Here is a 16378-nt window from a genome sequence, read left to right on the forward strand (position 1 = left end):
TTAACCAAAGATGACAAATCAGAATTGTACACTACCTCTGATTGCTTTTGTGGCTTATAATAGACGTACAGCATGCTCGTTTGTGGTGTAACGGTTTTTGCTAATTTGTGGAAGCGTGTGGACTACGTATAGACAAATTTCTTTGGTGTCTAGTAATGTGCATTTAATTTTGTCAAAAAAGCACTGTGATTAAATATGTTTCGCACTAAAAAGGATGTGGATCGCCATGTCCAAGACGTATTGCGAAAGCTGAAAAATGAGAATGAGGTGAGTTCCGCCATTCCAAAATTACTTTTAAAATTGTAATCTCATACTGTTATTTTTGCAAGTGCTTTAATTTAACAAATGTTATAAGCAGTATTTTTTGTGCCTGAAGTGTAATCAATGCCAAGTATTTGTAATTCATAATAATAAACTAGGCATATACGTTCTCTGTATGACGCCGGTATCCGTATATCGCAAAAAAAAAATTGTATCTTGTATGTGGATTCACGAATGATGCTTGTTTATTGCTCTAGTTGCCACAAATCTGTGGTGTTAATAGAATTTTCCATTCTGCAGGGGACTTCATTGAAATAATTGCCATGAAATGTGAAATACTTATGTCTACCTACTTGGTTGAGAAATGTTTTATATCTACAGCCCCTCCCCCCACACACAAATAAATAAATAAGTCATGATGTCAAATTATGGTTTTCCAAAACTTGTGTGTGTTTCTGTGGGTCATTGTTACATATTTGCATGCTTGTGTTCAAGTCGGTGTATGTAAGTGTTTGTCTTATTTATTTTATTTCAGAGAAGCTTGCGTTGCTACAATATTGCCAAGTTGTATTTTATGGTAGGAGAGTATGAAATGACTAGGCGATATGTGTCTAATTATCTGACAGTTCGTGAGGATTCAGCCAGTGCGCATAAACTCCTTGGTCAAGCATTAGAGAACCTTGGGCAGAAAGAAAAGGCCTTGGCTCAGTACAAATGTTCTCTTGAATTGGAGAGTAAGCAGCAAGATTTGGTATTGAAAGGTAAGGATATTGGACAATATTTTAAAATGAATGGAAAATATAATTTGAATCACCTTCAGCCATTCACAGTTTAGGCCTTGTAGCCTGTAGTGGTCTAATGCCTGTGTTTGTGGAATTTCCCCAAAGATCCTTTGTCCATTTTGTTTTTGGAACAGAATTTGGAAGTGGATTTTTGAGCTGAAGAATGCAGTTTTTATAATTTGGTAATTTTCTATGAATTTCTTGATTGTTTATGTATTTCATTCCTTTTTATGTCATTCCCATTTATAATCTGAACATATATAGCCACAGGATTTGAGGTTTTCACGGTGACTGAATGCAGTGGAGTCTTCTCTGATGATATTTACCAATTTCCATTTCACTCCATGTTGACCCTGGAATCCAACTACCAGTGGACTTTAACAAACGTATGTCAGTGTCCATGAGAAGAATAGTTTATGGTTGTCTAACATCCCACATTTTTTGAGCTTAAATTACGTTGACTGTGGCCCTTGAGACAAGTGTGCATAGATACAAAGTTTTTCAGGTGACTGCATAGGCAGGGTCTTTCCACTACATTGGTTTGCACCGCTCATACTGTTGTCAGCTGCAAAAGTGATTGAAGTATTTTGTGATCAATTGACAACAATGATTAAAGATTAAATAGTTAGATCTTAGTGTTTTGCAAGGTTGTCTTTGTGTAAGTCTTGGATAAGTTTACACTACAGCTTGGCATGTTCTTTTATGAATCATGTGCGAAGTATTTCTGTGCTAGGAAGAATCAGAGTAGTCAGAAGAATTTTTTCCAGCATTTGATTGATTTATTTATTTGTATTTTATTTAACAGTGCTCAGTCTATGCAGTTGTTCATTTCTTATTGATAAGATTTGAAATAGTTCTGTGGGATTTCAATTACTGTGGAAGTGCTGTTCAAAATGTTGTTAGTAAAGTACAGATGACTTGCAGATGAATGGATTGGAAACCTTGAAGAGGGAAAGCTTTAAGTGTTGAGAGATTTGCTTCTTCAATTTATGTTGGTGTTGTCAGAGAAATTATTTAGGTTGCTGATATGTGCTCCCTTATGTCTGTTTTTGGTTGCTTATAGACAATTATAGTTCATTTTAAATAAGACATTGTGTGATTGTGGTTTTAGTGGTTACGTATCTCTGGCTTCTGACACTCTTCAGTGGGACAAGGCTCTTGATAGTCTGAAACCATCATTGGTGTTTGAGAGTGCAATTTCAGAAACTTACAAAGCTAGTGTAGTACTTACCTTAGTGTTAATGTCTGTTTTCATATGTTAATAGTATATCATTGCCTGAATAATGTTGAATAAATGTGGTATTGAGGCTTTTACTGAAATTTATTAATGGAATACAATTCTTTCCATTTATTCTTTAGTTTACATGATATGTTGTATATGAATAAATTTCCTTGCTCTTATATGAAACCCACCAATCTGTCCATTCAGAATCAGTGCTCTTAATATTTGTAAAGAAACCCTCAGCTTTTGTAGGTTTTCTTGGAGTTTGACTTACGCGTTTTCAGTATGTGGGCTGCTAGTAGATAGTGAAGCTCCATTGGATGTTGGAAGAGCTCGATATTGGTGTGAAAGAGCTGAGCAGTTGTTTCCACATCATCCAACAGTGTTCAGACTGAAGGAGCATCTTTTGACTGCAGATGGAGAGGAGGATGCTGCAGAATTAGAGGCCCTCATTGCTGGTAGGAAGGAATAATGGATTTTAGCTATTGTGTATATGGATAATATGTAAACAACTTCTGTATGTGTGATACTGAGACTTTAAAGTTGCTAATCACTTTGAAAAAATATGTTTATGAACTTCACAAGTGGCAGATTTAAAGTAATTGTTTGTGAGTTAATGTCTGCTGGGACAGTGGTGTCACAGTTTAAATGTCTAGTTGGGCATTGTGCCCCACCAATTTTTCGTTGTTTCCAGCAGCGATACAGCTACATAATTCTAGATGCCAGCTTCTCATTTTGTTCAGGACATAAAAATTGCATGATCATTGTAAGAGATTGATTTCTCAAAATCAGACTTGGAGGAGTTAGAATTTTAACCTCATAATTTGAATGCTAAATTTAAGAAATAATATCCCCTACAGGTGAATCCTTATATAGTTGCGTGATACATATTCCTTCCCTGTTGACCAGTAGACAGAACTCCTTGATGTGTATTTCCTTGTAGTGGCTGGTGCACCATTTTATTCATAGTGGTTATAGCTCAATAGTGCAATGGTAGGCTGTGGTTACAGTTAAATTATCTGATGGGAAACTGTTGAATAATGATTGTTTTCAAAATATGGACATTCATTTGTGCCCAATCTGTTATGCATTATGCATATGGTTATGATCTGTTAGTAGCAGGGGTTTCACTGTTGTGAATGGAAGATCATAATATTTTTGAAGCATAAAGAATGGATGGTTTTAGGATCAAAACTCTTCTTCTGTATGCTACTAAAAACTGACAACTTTGCTCTCTGTTTTAATTTTCTTTAAGTGTGGAAGAATAATGAACATTAAACTTGAAACACAAAAAGTACTATGTCTTCTTTTCTCAGATTTCACAAAATAATTCCTTGTGAACATTCAAGGTACAGTTATAACCTTAAGGTGCCAAACACTAATCTCAGTAAATACCAAGAAAGGAGTTTACTATACTGAAATTAGCCTATTCAGTAATCCCCCTCCATCCACTATAAAAAGGATGAATTATGATATAGAGAAGTTAAAGCCAGCACTAAAAGAATATATTCTCTTTCACTCTTTGTACTCCATAGAAGGATATACCAAATTAGCATATTTTATAATTATTTATTTTACATCATTTTAGGACTCCTCACAAGTTTGTGCATCTTCCATGTTGTAGTTATTATCAACTGTAGACAATAGAAGTGTGAGTTTGAGGTGGCATAATATCCATATCACATTTCATCAAAATCTGTTTAGCTGTTCTTGAGTTAAAAGATGGACAGACATGATAAGGCCTTCGTGAATTCATTTTAAGCATTAATGCAAAGAGTGCATAATAACAATACAGTAAGCTTAACTTGCATTTACATCTTTAAATGTTCTGTAAACTGCTCATTTATTTCTACTTGCACATTTAAATAATTTTTACTATCCTTCATCTACAGTTGATGTATGATGTATAGAAAGGTACTTTTCATTTATTAACACTGAGTTTTAAAAAATTAGGAAAATAGAATGTACACAAGCAATTATTATATCCTGCTTGCCATTGGTAAGTGGACAGTGGAAGTATTTTTTCAGTTATTACTTCTTTATTATTGTGTGAACTTTTAGCTGAACTGACAGCAAGGCCAACTGATGTTTCACTACGTGTACGCTTACTGAGATTGTACCTGGATACAGAAAGATTAACAGAAGCTTACAACCATGCTGTTGAATTGGAACTTCGTTCTATGCCAGGTTTTAGGGATCAGCTGCAGTGGTATGACTGCCTTATTGATGTTTTCGAGGTGAGTTTGTTTATAAATTTTACCCATCGGATACAGAAGGGTACGTTACTAATTTTAAGCATCACTGAATTTTAAATGTGGTTGTTACATGTTTGTAATATCTGTTATGAAGTAGTACTAGTAACACTGCTGTAATTAGTTAGGTATCTTTTGTATTATATTGTGTTCAGATGTATACCTTAAAATAAGTATGTATGCAGGCATGAGAAATCTATACTCTGATCATGCTTTTGTGATTTTCAATATCCCACAATGAAAATTGTTGACAAAATTAAATTTTGTCATTATTGGGCAGTTGTTACTTTACATTAGATTTCTAGTTTGAACTGACAAAGAAAGTTCATGCATTTCATACAGATTGTTATTAATTTATTATGTATAAAAGTACTATTGTGACTATAAATTTTGACCTCAGATGATAGTTGATCTGACTGTCCAATCAGAACTATTATTACTTTACTTGAAAAGTTGAATTAATTTTTAAAAATAAATATTTACTGGTCTTCCGAATTGTAAAACTTTGTGGACTTGTAGGTAGCTACCACCATTTCAGAGGAACATACTGTTTCTCCAACATTGAAGATTTTGGCACTATGTTCCTGCTAAGTATTGATACCTATCTACAAGTTCACACGTAAGAACAACATCAACATATTTACCACCATGAGTACCTAAAATCTCATATAAATCCACTAGATTAAAATATTTGAGGGAACATTGCTTTTTTCAGAATTCATGAATAGTTCAGGTTCCATGTTGTTGTTGTTTTATATATATATATATATATATATATATATATATATATATATATATAATCTCAAAGACCAATTACCCCTCGCAGAAGAAATTTGTAGAACATGTTAAAGGCATTTTTAAAATGTGATTGAGGTTTTAAGTTGATTTAGTTTATAGTACAGAGTGAGAGTACAATTTTGCAAAGTTTAATTAAAAATGTTGTTTTCTATGAAGAGACAGTGTTGATTAATCCTGCTTTATGCAATATGAATATGTTTCTACTTCCTCATGTATTAACATGTTTTCAGGTTTTTGTACATGAATCTACTGTGAAATTATTTTTGGTTTTTAGACTTATCAAGAAGAGAATCGTGAGAAGTGTGATTGGGAGTTCCATTTACATTATGTGGCTGTGTTGGAGAGGACTGTGTCTCTCAGCCTTCAAGAACATCAAGCAGGAGTTCGTCGTAGCATTTCCGATTGTGTACAGGCATTGTTCAGGTATAAATTGTTTATAATCTCATATAATGAAGATAAAGTGAAACAAAATAAAAGTAATGCATATTCTGGATCTTAATTGTATATTGTTCATTTTGTGCTCTTCAGCTTGGACAAAGCATTACACCAGGCATCCAGTCTAGCATCCCCTCCAAGTGAGCGAGAATTATACCAAGAATTCCTTAAACATGTTAGAGGTCAACTTTGCATCCATCTTGCAACATTGATACTGAAGAAAGCAAAGAAGGTGATTTTCTGGAATAGTATGCAAATATGAAGTAGCTACTTTGATTTTAATTTAGAACAAGGTTCGCTGTTTGGTTCAGAATTTTTCCTAATCATGCATGGTGAGGCAAACATGCAAATTGGGCTGTAAAAAAGTATGGAACATTTATTATAGTATGAGTCCAGATACAGTATTGATAGAAGATGGAATGTTTATCCATGTTAAACTCTCCAGTCTTATAAAGTACAGAGTCTGCTGAAATAGAAAGGTGAGTACCTGACAGACAGTTGTATTTGTTGATATTATTTTGGGTTCTGGCACCATGTGGGCTGGCCAGTAGATACCATCGTTTCATAGAAGTGTACTGTCTCCATCTTCAGGGATGAAGTTGTATTTGTAATTATTGAGTAGCTATTGTTTGTTTTACCAATACATGTTCTATGTCAAACTTTGGTTATAGGAGCACATCTTTGGTTTGATTTGTCTGGTTTGTAGTTTTAATGCACAGAATTATGAACTGTAATGTTCCCAGCAGTACCCTGGCATGTAGAAAGCCAGACATGTAATATATGCTAATTGATTATGAACTGTCTTTGTGGTGATATAACTGTAGTGGCATGAGCTGTGGTTCTCACGGCAGTGAAGATATCCATGGTGGCCTTCTGGGTTGTCACTGTGTGGACTTGGGGGAAGGGACCAGCATTTCAGAGGAACATGGCTGCCTGCGCCTTCAGTTCATGTAGTGTCACAACCCAGAGAACCATCAAGTACAGTTCTAGTGACAAAGAAATTCAAGTACTCAGTGCCACCCAACTAGGTAGAGAAACAAAGTGCATACTGCACAACTTTAAACTTTAAATATGTTCATGCACAGGTTGCGTAGTGCTCATGAAAACATGAACATGCTTTTGCAGTTGTATTCATCATACTTGAAGTTAGTACTGTGAAATGTAGTGGGATATTAGTGCTTGTGAAATTTATGAACTTTTTTTGTCATTTATAGCTTGATCTGCAGAAGATTTTGTCTTGTGATAATTAGATGTTAATCCTCTTATAATGCACTTTTCACTAAAATATATTAGATTTTAAGTTTAAACAAATTTACTTAGGAACGTGGAAACTGGCGTGAGGCATGCAGGGTCTCTTCTCCCCTACTTCTTCTTGCCTTGTCTTCACCAATAGATATGCAGTCAACTTGGCTGCTTCAGGCTACTGAGACTCGGAAGAAGAGTGTGGACCTTTGGGCTAAAGAAACTGCATACAGAAATAGCCAAGCAGGTAAGTAGTAATTATGTAACTTTAATTTATTACGTCCAGGAGAGCTGCACGTTTTTTATTTGCCAGTTGTGTAAGGATTGATTGTACCTGATGTTAGAATATTGATGCATATTGAGGAATTAAACTTCAGATTGCTGGTTGCAGTTCCTCTTCTGTTAGTGGTAGAAGGTGTATAAAGACCTGGTGAGAAACGCGGAATGTTGGCTACACAATAAAATTGTGCTTTACCTTACTAAAGGCAATTCAGTGATGTAGCACACTGCTTTAACTGATATGTATTGGACTGGCCAAACATCGTGTTACTAGAATATTGATGCATATTGAGGAATTAAACTTCAGATTGCTGGTTGCAGTTCCTCTTCTGTTAGTGGTAGAAGGTGTATAAAGACCTGGTGAGAAACGCGGAATGTTGGCTACACAATAAAATTGTGCTTTACCTTACTAAAGGCAATTCAGTGATGTAGCACACTGCTTTAACTGATATGTATTGGACTGGCCAAACATCGTGTTACATTATTGTCATTTTTTTACTTCACCCACACCCTCATCGATCTTTCATATTGCTTCTAACAGTTGTTGAACCAATGAAAGTCACTGGTTTTCATATATGTGTATTATCAACTCTTAACATGAGTACACTTCTTTCAAAGGATTTGTTCAAGCAATTGCAAAGAACTTTTTTATACCTTGACCCAATAAATTGCCAAGGAATACTAGTCACATTTAGTGTTCTCTGGATGACTTTACAAACTAGGATTTTTTGGGCTGTGGAGATGGTATGTTAAGAACTCAGGCTTTTGAAGTACAAGGTGTTAAGATGGAAACGATGTGAATTGTTTGTGAGTGTTGTGGACAACCAAAATATTCTGTTATCAGTGAGACATGTGAAGAGAGTAAAAGAAGATTGAGTGTCAAATGTATGACATTTGAACATGTCAGAAGAAGTGGACAACATAAAAATGAAGATTGCAAAATTGTTTCCAGAAATGTAGGCTGATGAGTAATGATTGAAGCAGAAGGTTGTTCTGATTTTTATGACAAGTGTTCAAAGTAATGAAAATCTCATGAATTTTGTTTTTGCTGTTGATGAAGGAGAATATGGTATAGAATTTCCAAGTTGCTGACAAAGTTTGTGACAAATTCTTTGTTCAGAAAACTATACATACAAACAGGACTAAAGAAATACCCACAAAACAAAACAAAACAAATAGAAACAATTAAAATCTCTTACAGTGTAGCCAACATTGAGCCATAAATATTTTTCATGATTGCCCAATTGCTGGTGGTGTTAGTAGCTTCTACCAAAGAGTCCAATAATATTTGGGTCTCATCTGATAAACAAGCTTTAACTTCCTCATTAATGAAGCTCTGTGGGTCAACCAAATGTTGAACACATTTCATATGTTTAATTTTGTCTTTCTTTTCAGTAACATAATTTCAGGTATTGGCAACCAGTTTCTCAAACAGCTCTTGATAATGGATAAAAGATGGGTGTTATATTGTAAGTGCTGTTGCCATTTAGTTCTGTGAGCTTTATATGAACCACCCAATCTTTGCTGCATTAATTCTTAAATGAGATACATATTTTTAAAATGTAATTTTTGTTTGTAAAGTAGCAGGATGGATTGGTTGATCTGATATAGGGTTATTTTGTTCTTGTTTGGTAATAAATGAAACATAAAATTTGAGCATGCTATCTGAAGCAGTAATACATGTGCTGTGCATTGAATATAGCCTGTTTTAAAACATGATTTTCCTCAGTCCTTGGAATAGACATGACTAGCCCTTCTTGTGCATGATCGTCTCATCTCATTTAGGCTAAATAATATGTAGTTAACATGTATTGACCACGTATTATGTTACACTTCATTCTAGCTTGCCATGCATAGCATTAAACTAAAAAACATTAACCCCACAGTTAAAGTCTGCTCAGTAGAACAGGGGTTTAAATCTCCTGTTTCCATATGATAAAAAATGTATGTGGCTGCAAAACCTAAGACCAACCAAACATGAATGTTACCCATTTTTTTGTATGGAAATGACAGTAGTTTTGGAATTTGTTTATAGGTCATGTGTTACTTACCATGGTTCGTGAACGCAGAAGCCAGTTTCTGGATCGGGTGACTCAGTTCTGTTCTGGTAACTGGAGGGAACGTGTGTTTCAGGTTAGTTTTATGTGCTGAAATATTTAAAATTGAACATTCTTTGTTGTGAATTATAACTTATATAACACAGCCGAGGTGTGTGTAAACTATTCCTTTGTCTCTTTCTTCTGTCTTTTTTTCCTCTCCTGCCTTCTGTTTAGTAAATAGGCGTTATTATCTACACCCATCTTATTCTCTAAAGTTTGTTACAGTGGTTGATTCATTTACATCACAGTTATAATGGATATTGTGTGTGTATTTTAAGTATCTTCATTAGATAGCTGTGCTTCATTTTTATTTGACTTGTGGCATTACACTGTCCCGCACCATAGCCGCACGGTCTGAGGCATCATGCTTCGGACCAGCGATACGGAATGCGCACTGGTTCGAGTCTCGGGGGAGAAGAAAATTTCTCATGAGCTTTCGACCAGTGTATGGGACCGGTGCCAACCCAGCATTGTGAGGAAATTGGGGAGTAACATTGAGTAGTGTAATCCGGTCAGGAAAGCTAGCAACGGCTGGGGGTTCGTCGTGCTGACCACACGTCACCCTATATCTGGTTGGATGATCGTTCACCTCTGCTTAGGCATGTGAACGTGAGACCAGCAGTCAAGCTAGTTGGCTTTGGCTCTCTGGAGCTGTTACGCCACAGATTTAATTTTTAATTTAATTGTGGCATTACACTGATAGATATTTTGATTTTATTCATTTGTTATCAACCATTAAGCAGCTGGTATAAAGTCACCTGTTCATCTGAAAATGAAAGTAAAGCCAACTTTTGAAATATCCTTGTGTTAGCTAACACTTTCTGACTTCACATACCCAAGTGTACAAAAACTGCCATTTGAGATTTTGTTTGTTTTTAATTCTATTTGAATTGGATTTATTGAAACAATTGTTCAATATTGAAATGTTTGTATTTCCTAATGTTACTAGCCTATGTTATCATCATCTCTACAATTAGAGTTCTTTGTATGTAGCGTTATAAAATAATGGGCATATTAGGTATGGAGGATTGTTTTCACTCAATATTTTTTCTTAATTGACCTAATTGGTCTTGGAGTATTCTGGCTATCAACAGATCCCAGCATAATTGCAGTGTAGTAAAACCCATTTATGGGTTCCAGTCTCTTGCTTTATTTTAGTGCTGGTCTAACATATTAAAAGTTTGTTCTGTTTTATTGCAGAGAATCTTCACTACCCGTGATCACCAGCAAGGAATATCACATTCACATTTTGTTAATTTCCCAGGACTTTCTGACCCTCCATTGAGACTGCCAACACCAAGTGAATTATTACCTCATGATGAAAGTTAGTCATTAGCAAATATATTGATTCTTGATTAATTGACACCTTGAATAATTTCGTACCTGACCCCATTTGGTGCTGTGCAATATTTGTGAAATTTTTATGTACAGTAGGGCACCGCAGATACGGCAGGTTAGGGACCAGACCCCCGCCGTAAAGCGAAAAGCGGATCTTTGCCTTTTTTCACTTGCAAATGCATATCAAAGCCTAATAAGATGTTTACACTATCATATAGTAAGTGCACAATAGCGCTAGGCCTAAGAAAACGATATGAAAGTTAAATGAATATCAGTAGTACACACATTGTGGCTGGTTTGATCTTCAATCCACACAACTAAAAGTTTTTCCGTGTCGGCAATAAGGCTATCTCTCTTTCTTATGACTTTAGAGTTCATTGGTGTGGCACGTTTAATTTCATTTAACACTTTCTCCTTAGTGTTCACGATGACACTAACAGTTTGGCGAGCTAGGCGTAGCTTACGTCCTATCTCGGCCATAGACATACCTTGTTCACGAAGTTCAATCATATCTAACTTGGCATTTAAAGTAAGAGGCTTACGACTCCTCTTTTTATCGCTACTACCCTTAGACGCCATTGTAATTACACTGTAGTAACACAAAAATATTACATAAATATACAGTTTGTAATAACTTTGAAAAATTGCCAGAAATACAGAGAGACGCGGAGCGCACAAAAGCTGTAAACAGACTGAATCAGCAACAAGAAAATGGCGCCGGACGCACTTCTCTGTCTCAGCTGTTGAGCGCCGAAAAGCGGGGCCCTACTATATCAAAATCTGAGTGCAGTGGACTTTTGTGGATGAAAAGAAAAATTTATAACAGTGAAATTTTGTTACAGTGGAAGGCAGTAAAAAAATTAGTATTTTAAAATTAATTGTTTTCACAAAGATTAGTGCATTTTTGTCAAAATGAGTTGCTTGTTTGTGATGATACCCAAAAATCATAAATGATATATTGCAATAGAAAGAGAATGATTCATCTAACATTTACATTATTATATAAATTTTGCTTTATTGCCTGTGTGCCAAGGTTTATGCATAATCCAGCTGGCCATGCATCATAATAGCTTAGTGATAAGCTTTTTAACCCCTAACTTAAAATCTGGTTTTAGCCCTGTAATACTAGATTTCAAATCCCTGATTGTGCATTGTATCCACAAAACTTCACACCCAAGTATTTCAAATGATATTTGGTATGGACATCATGCCATTGTAGGATGCCCAGGGGCTAGATTTTGATTTGCCGTTCTGCGTAATGCCATTCACTGTCAGCTGGAGCTGCTTGCCTGTCATGTCAGTTTGGTTATTTAATAATCAAATATCATAACTCTTATACCAAATTCATAATACTCACATTTTTGGAGTTTATTTTGTGGGACTTGGAGTAATAGTATCTCCAATATTTTATCTTTTGTGTCAGATATTTTCTCTATGATTTAGAACTTTTTAATGGAGTTGTTTGTAATATGACACTTTGCTATATTTTTCCATTAATTTCTTTCATAGAAGCTGATGATGTTGAAGGCCCATCTTGTCAGTGAGTGATTTTTATGTGGGCAGACTTGTGCTACCATATGTTTTTGTAGGGTTCTCCCATTTCTTAGATTTACTTGCATGTTCACATAAAATTACCTGATATCTGTTTACTTTCTGTTACTTTTTAGAGTCGCAGAAACTATATCCAGGTTCTCTGCATCATCTGGTTTGGTTGGGACTTCAGGATATTTCAGGTAGTAACAGGAAGAGCAACTCTTTGAAACCAGGACCAGATTTTCATTGCCAGGTGTTTGAAGGCTTGCAGCTCACTTGCAACAATTTGAATTGTGCAGGCACTGAAACACTCAACAGGCTTGATATTGATGCTTTTCTGTATGCTGCAGGTAAAGTAGAGTTTATAGTTACCTTCTCTAATTGTTATACTAACAGATCATGTTAGATCTAATATGTTATTATAGTCAACATGAATCTGCAGTCTTTGAATCCTAGCATGTGAGCATAGGTGAGAGGAACAGTGTGTGATGTGGGAAAATAGCCCATTATAATAATAAGGCTTGCAGACACTAACTGTTGATGCCAGATGTGAATAAAAGTGTATCTGGCCTGATGTTTTGAGGTAAGGCGCTATTTACCATATCTGAAAGAGCATGTAATGAAGGACAATTCTGCATATTTGCGTTGACTTCTGTATGTCATGGATGTGTGCAACCACACTTTTACATGCATGCAATTGCAAATGCTGTGAATGATATGATTTTGTTTTCTTTTGATTCTCAGTGTTCTGTGCTAGTGCAGCTCTAGATGAGCAGCAAACTGCTGGATACTGGAGTTCTGATAGGCCTCTTACCTTACCAGCAAACATTACTGATCATCTGTGTACTGTCGATCAAGCCAAGTGGTAGGTTGATCCAATTGCTAAAGAAGTGTTTTCTAAGAACTAGTGTGTTGGGTTTATTGGATTTTGAATGCCTCAATTTATGTTGTAGGTGGACAGCAGCATATCGAGTTTACACAAACCAAGCTAAAGGGGATCTCGGGGAGCTTCGTCAGACGTTACAGAGAGGAATAGAAGTTGTTAGAGTACTTGGAAACCATGGATTGGATGTCAAACTCATTGTACATTTAGCACAGACCTTTGAACAGAGGGTAAGCACAGTGCTTTGTGCCTTAATAAATTATCCATGAGACATTTCATGGTCAGTTTTTGTGGTTCATATAATTAATGATGTACAAAAAGAAATATAAAACAGGTAAAAAAATAATGTATAATTAATTCTGTTGTACTATGAAAGCTGGCATTTTGTGAACTTCTTTATTTAGTTATTATATTATCTAAAGATAATATTTTCTGTCAGTGATGTATTTCGTTTCTCTATTTATTATGATATTTTTTTTGTCTTGTTTTTGAAGAAACTTGAGAATTTCACTGTTATTTTAAAGGCATCAGCAATGGCTGCTCGTACTGAGGGTTCTGGTGATATACCAGCAATAGAAGCCAGAGCATCTTTGTATTGGACAGCTGCATTGCCATTATTGGAACGACTTCAGCGCAACCAAACAATACGTGCTCCTCATTCAAGGCTGTTTGAATACCAGGGGTATGTTTTGCTGCTATCTTCTCCAGTTGATTAAACAATTTTTTTATTACAGTACATTCTCACTTCTGATATTTTTCTTTTTCCCCCCCGAAGATTTCCAAACTTATATATGTGGTATTATTTCATGAAAATTATGGGATTGAGATGTACGCTATATTACCACACATGTAACAATTTAAGAATTCTAAGTGGTGTAACTTGCACCTCATTTGATCACAGCAAAGTGTATTAGTGTGTACTTGAGAAAGTCTTAGTAACTTACCACTGCCTTACATTTCATTATGAATATTACACCTTACGAATAAAGTTTCACATTCCTATGCAGAAGATTTTACCTCTAAATCTCATTTATAATTTCAACATATTATCAGTACTGCTTAATTGAAGTTTCATTGTCATGGAATTTTGTCATCTTTTCTACTCTGCAGTCTTCATGTGGCATGTAATCATCATTGCGTATTTATTAATCAAATAATGTCTTCAATTCAAATAATATTTCTTTGTTTAATAGGAAAGAATTGCCTAGTGCAGAAGTGAATGCCCTAATAGAAGAAGGTCATTTCTTTCGGGCTTGCCAATTAATGAAGGAAGATAAACATGAAAAAGCAATTGAAGCATTCCAGCAATTGAAGTCACCATATGCTTCCTTTTATCAGGTAAATAAGTGCAGCATTAGTGTAAAATAGTAGAGTTCACCAAAAAAATGTGAAATGGGCACTGAATACAGCAGGATCCCCATTTAACCCTTTGCAGTTTAACTTTTTACAATTACAGAGATCAGCTGGTTAATGCTGTTTAAGGAAATAACCAGAGTTTATACTTATAATCACATGAAACCCATAAATACAAAATGAGGAGTTACTGATTGTTGAAGAAGATGGAACATTTAGTTACCATGGAACTTTAAAGGGTTAAAGTTTTTATGGGGAGCAGTGTATTTGAACACCATAGTGAGGAAAGTCTTAAATGGAGGGAGTTTAGCATTCTGATAATGGACTTGGGATCTTTGAATTTGAATTTTAAATCAGAGAAACCTTAAGTTGGAGATATTAGGATACCACTGTACTTCAGTAACCTCCTCACTGTTGGTCAGAATATTTGCTCTGTTATGAATGTTTAGATTCCCATTCAGTATTTCTAAACTCCACATATTTCAATACAATGTGCTTACATTTAAAATAAAGTACAGTGAAACCTCGATGCATCGTTTTCGGCGGGGGTGGGAAATAAAAACGATGAATGCGGGAAAACGATAGATGCGGGAAAGCATTAAAAATTTAAAAAAAACAATGTTTCTCTTTCAAAGTTACTTCTTTTTACCAAAAAAGTCTTTAATGGACAACTGGTTTGTTGAAACTTTACGTTTTAGACCAAACAGAGCACTTTCCACGTTCAAAATGTTTTCTTCGTCACGTTCACTAATATTAAGCGCATAAAAGAAAGACTTCACTTTCGCCAATGCAGCGTGTGCTTCGGCAAAACTCGGCAAAGCTTCGGGCTCGCATTCGTCGTCTTCCTCTTCCTCACCGCTCCAACCCCCTTTGCGGACAATAACAGGAAGAATGGAAATACTATTACTGCCGAACTCAACGAAACGTAGCTGTAGAAGACCCTGAACCGCTGGAAACGAGATGAACCAGAAGAATGAAAAGTGCCGCCAGCCTTTCCTTTGTACTTGTAATAAAAGCATTTGTGAAGAAATTCACACTGCACATGCCATCTGGCATCGCTGGAACGAAATATGAGTGCACCCTAATTAAAATCGTAAAATTTCTGACAATGCGCGCCGCCATTCTCTCCAACTATCACCCCTGCACCGCTGACCCTCATTCCAAAAGAATGTGCTGGTTGGGCGACATAACAGGTTACCGCTACTGTGTATTCCAAAAACATTATGCGTCTTTCGGTATTAATTTATCTCTAAACCCAGCATTTTAAATTCTCAGAAACGATCATTGCGGGAAAATTGTGGGCCGGGACTAAGATTTTTGAACGATCGATGCGATAAAACGATAGTTCGAGGAACGATAGAAGCGGGAAAATGTAACATTATTTTATATGGGATGTATTCGGGACCGAACAAAACGGACGATGCATCCGGGAAAACGATAGTTCCGGGAACGACGGATAGAGGTTTCACTGTATAAGATGATGAATCCCTTCTTTGACGACTAGTTTAAGCTACATCAGTATATTAACTGACTAATGAAAGATAGATGTGACAGCATGATGTACTTTAATGTGGTAAAACTATCTTCATTTATCCAAGAAATGTAATTTGTAACCACTTGGTATTTTGCAGGCTACAATCTACAAGAAATTGGCAGCTGAAGAGTTAGAAGATCAACGTCGTGAAATGATCACTAGTGAGATGCGTTCGCAACATATTATCCTACTTACAAAGGCTAGGGAGTGCTATTATCTCACTCTGGACAGACTACGGAGTCCAGGAGTAGATGCAAAACATCCATTAAATGCTGAACTGAATAGTCACATAGAAGAAATTGAAAGTCAGCTGAGTCGTATTGATCCGGATGTAATGTTAATAGGTGATGGTAAGTTTTCCCTTTCA

At 35.7% G+C, this 16378-nt stretch overlaps 1 protein-coding gene across 3 annotated transcripts in view; it reads left to right on the forward strand.

Moving 5' to 3' along the window:
* The first annotated feature begins 41 nt into the window (after positions 1 to 41).
* Positions 42 to 16378, forward strand: part of Nup358 (nucleoporin 358) — a 53192-nt gene continuing 36855 nt past the window's right edge. For all 3 annotated transcript variants that reach the window (XM_087342790.1, XM_087342792.1, XM_087342793.1), the window contains exons 1-15: positions 42 to 267; positions 797 to 1022; positions 2550 to 2723; positions 4327 to 4502; positions 5590 to 5738; positions 5844 to 5982; positions 7071 to 7239; positions 9307 to 9404; positions 10571 to 10694; positions 12376 to 12591; positions 12986 to 13106; positions 13195 to 13354; positions 13649 to 13806; positions 14318 to 14462; positions 16109 to 16361. In XM_087342790.1, the coding sequence (XP_087198916.1) occupies positions 196 to 267; positions 797 to 1022; positions 2550 to 2723; positions 4327 to 4502; positions 5590 to 5738; positions 5844 to 5982; positions 7071 to 7239; positions 9307 to 9404; positions 10571 to 10694; positions 12376 to 12591; positions 12986 to 13106; positions 13195 to 13354; positions 13649 to 13806; positions 14318 to 14462; positions 16109 to 16361 (2380 nt within the window). In that variant the 5' untranslated portion in view covers positions 42 to 195. The remainder of the gene's footprint in view (positions 268 to 796; positions 1023 to 2549; positions 2724 to 4326; positions 4503 to 5589; positions 5739 to 5843; positions 5983 to 7070; positions 7240 to 9306; positions 9405 to 10570; positions 10695 to 12375; positions 12592 to 12985; positions 13107 to 13194; positions 13355 to 13648; positions 13807 to 14317; positions 14463 to 16108; positions 16362 to 16378) is intronic.

This window comes from Zootermopsis nevadensis, unplaced genomic scaffold (genome assembly GCF_977971745.1).
Source record: "Zootermopsis nevadensis isolate Lab colony 2312 unplaced genomic scaffold, Znev_1.0 Znev_ptg000004l, whole genome shotgun sequence".
Lineage (NCBI taxonomy): Eukaryota > Metazoa > Arthropoda > Insecta > Blattodea > Termopsidae > Zootermopsis > Zootermopsis nevadensis.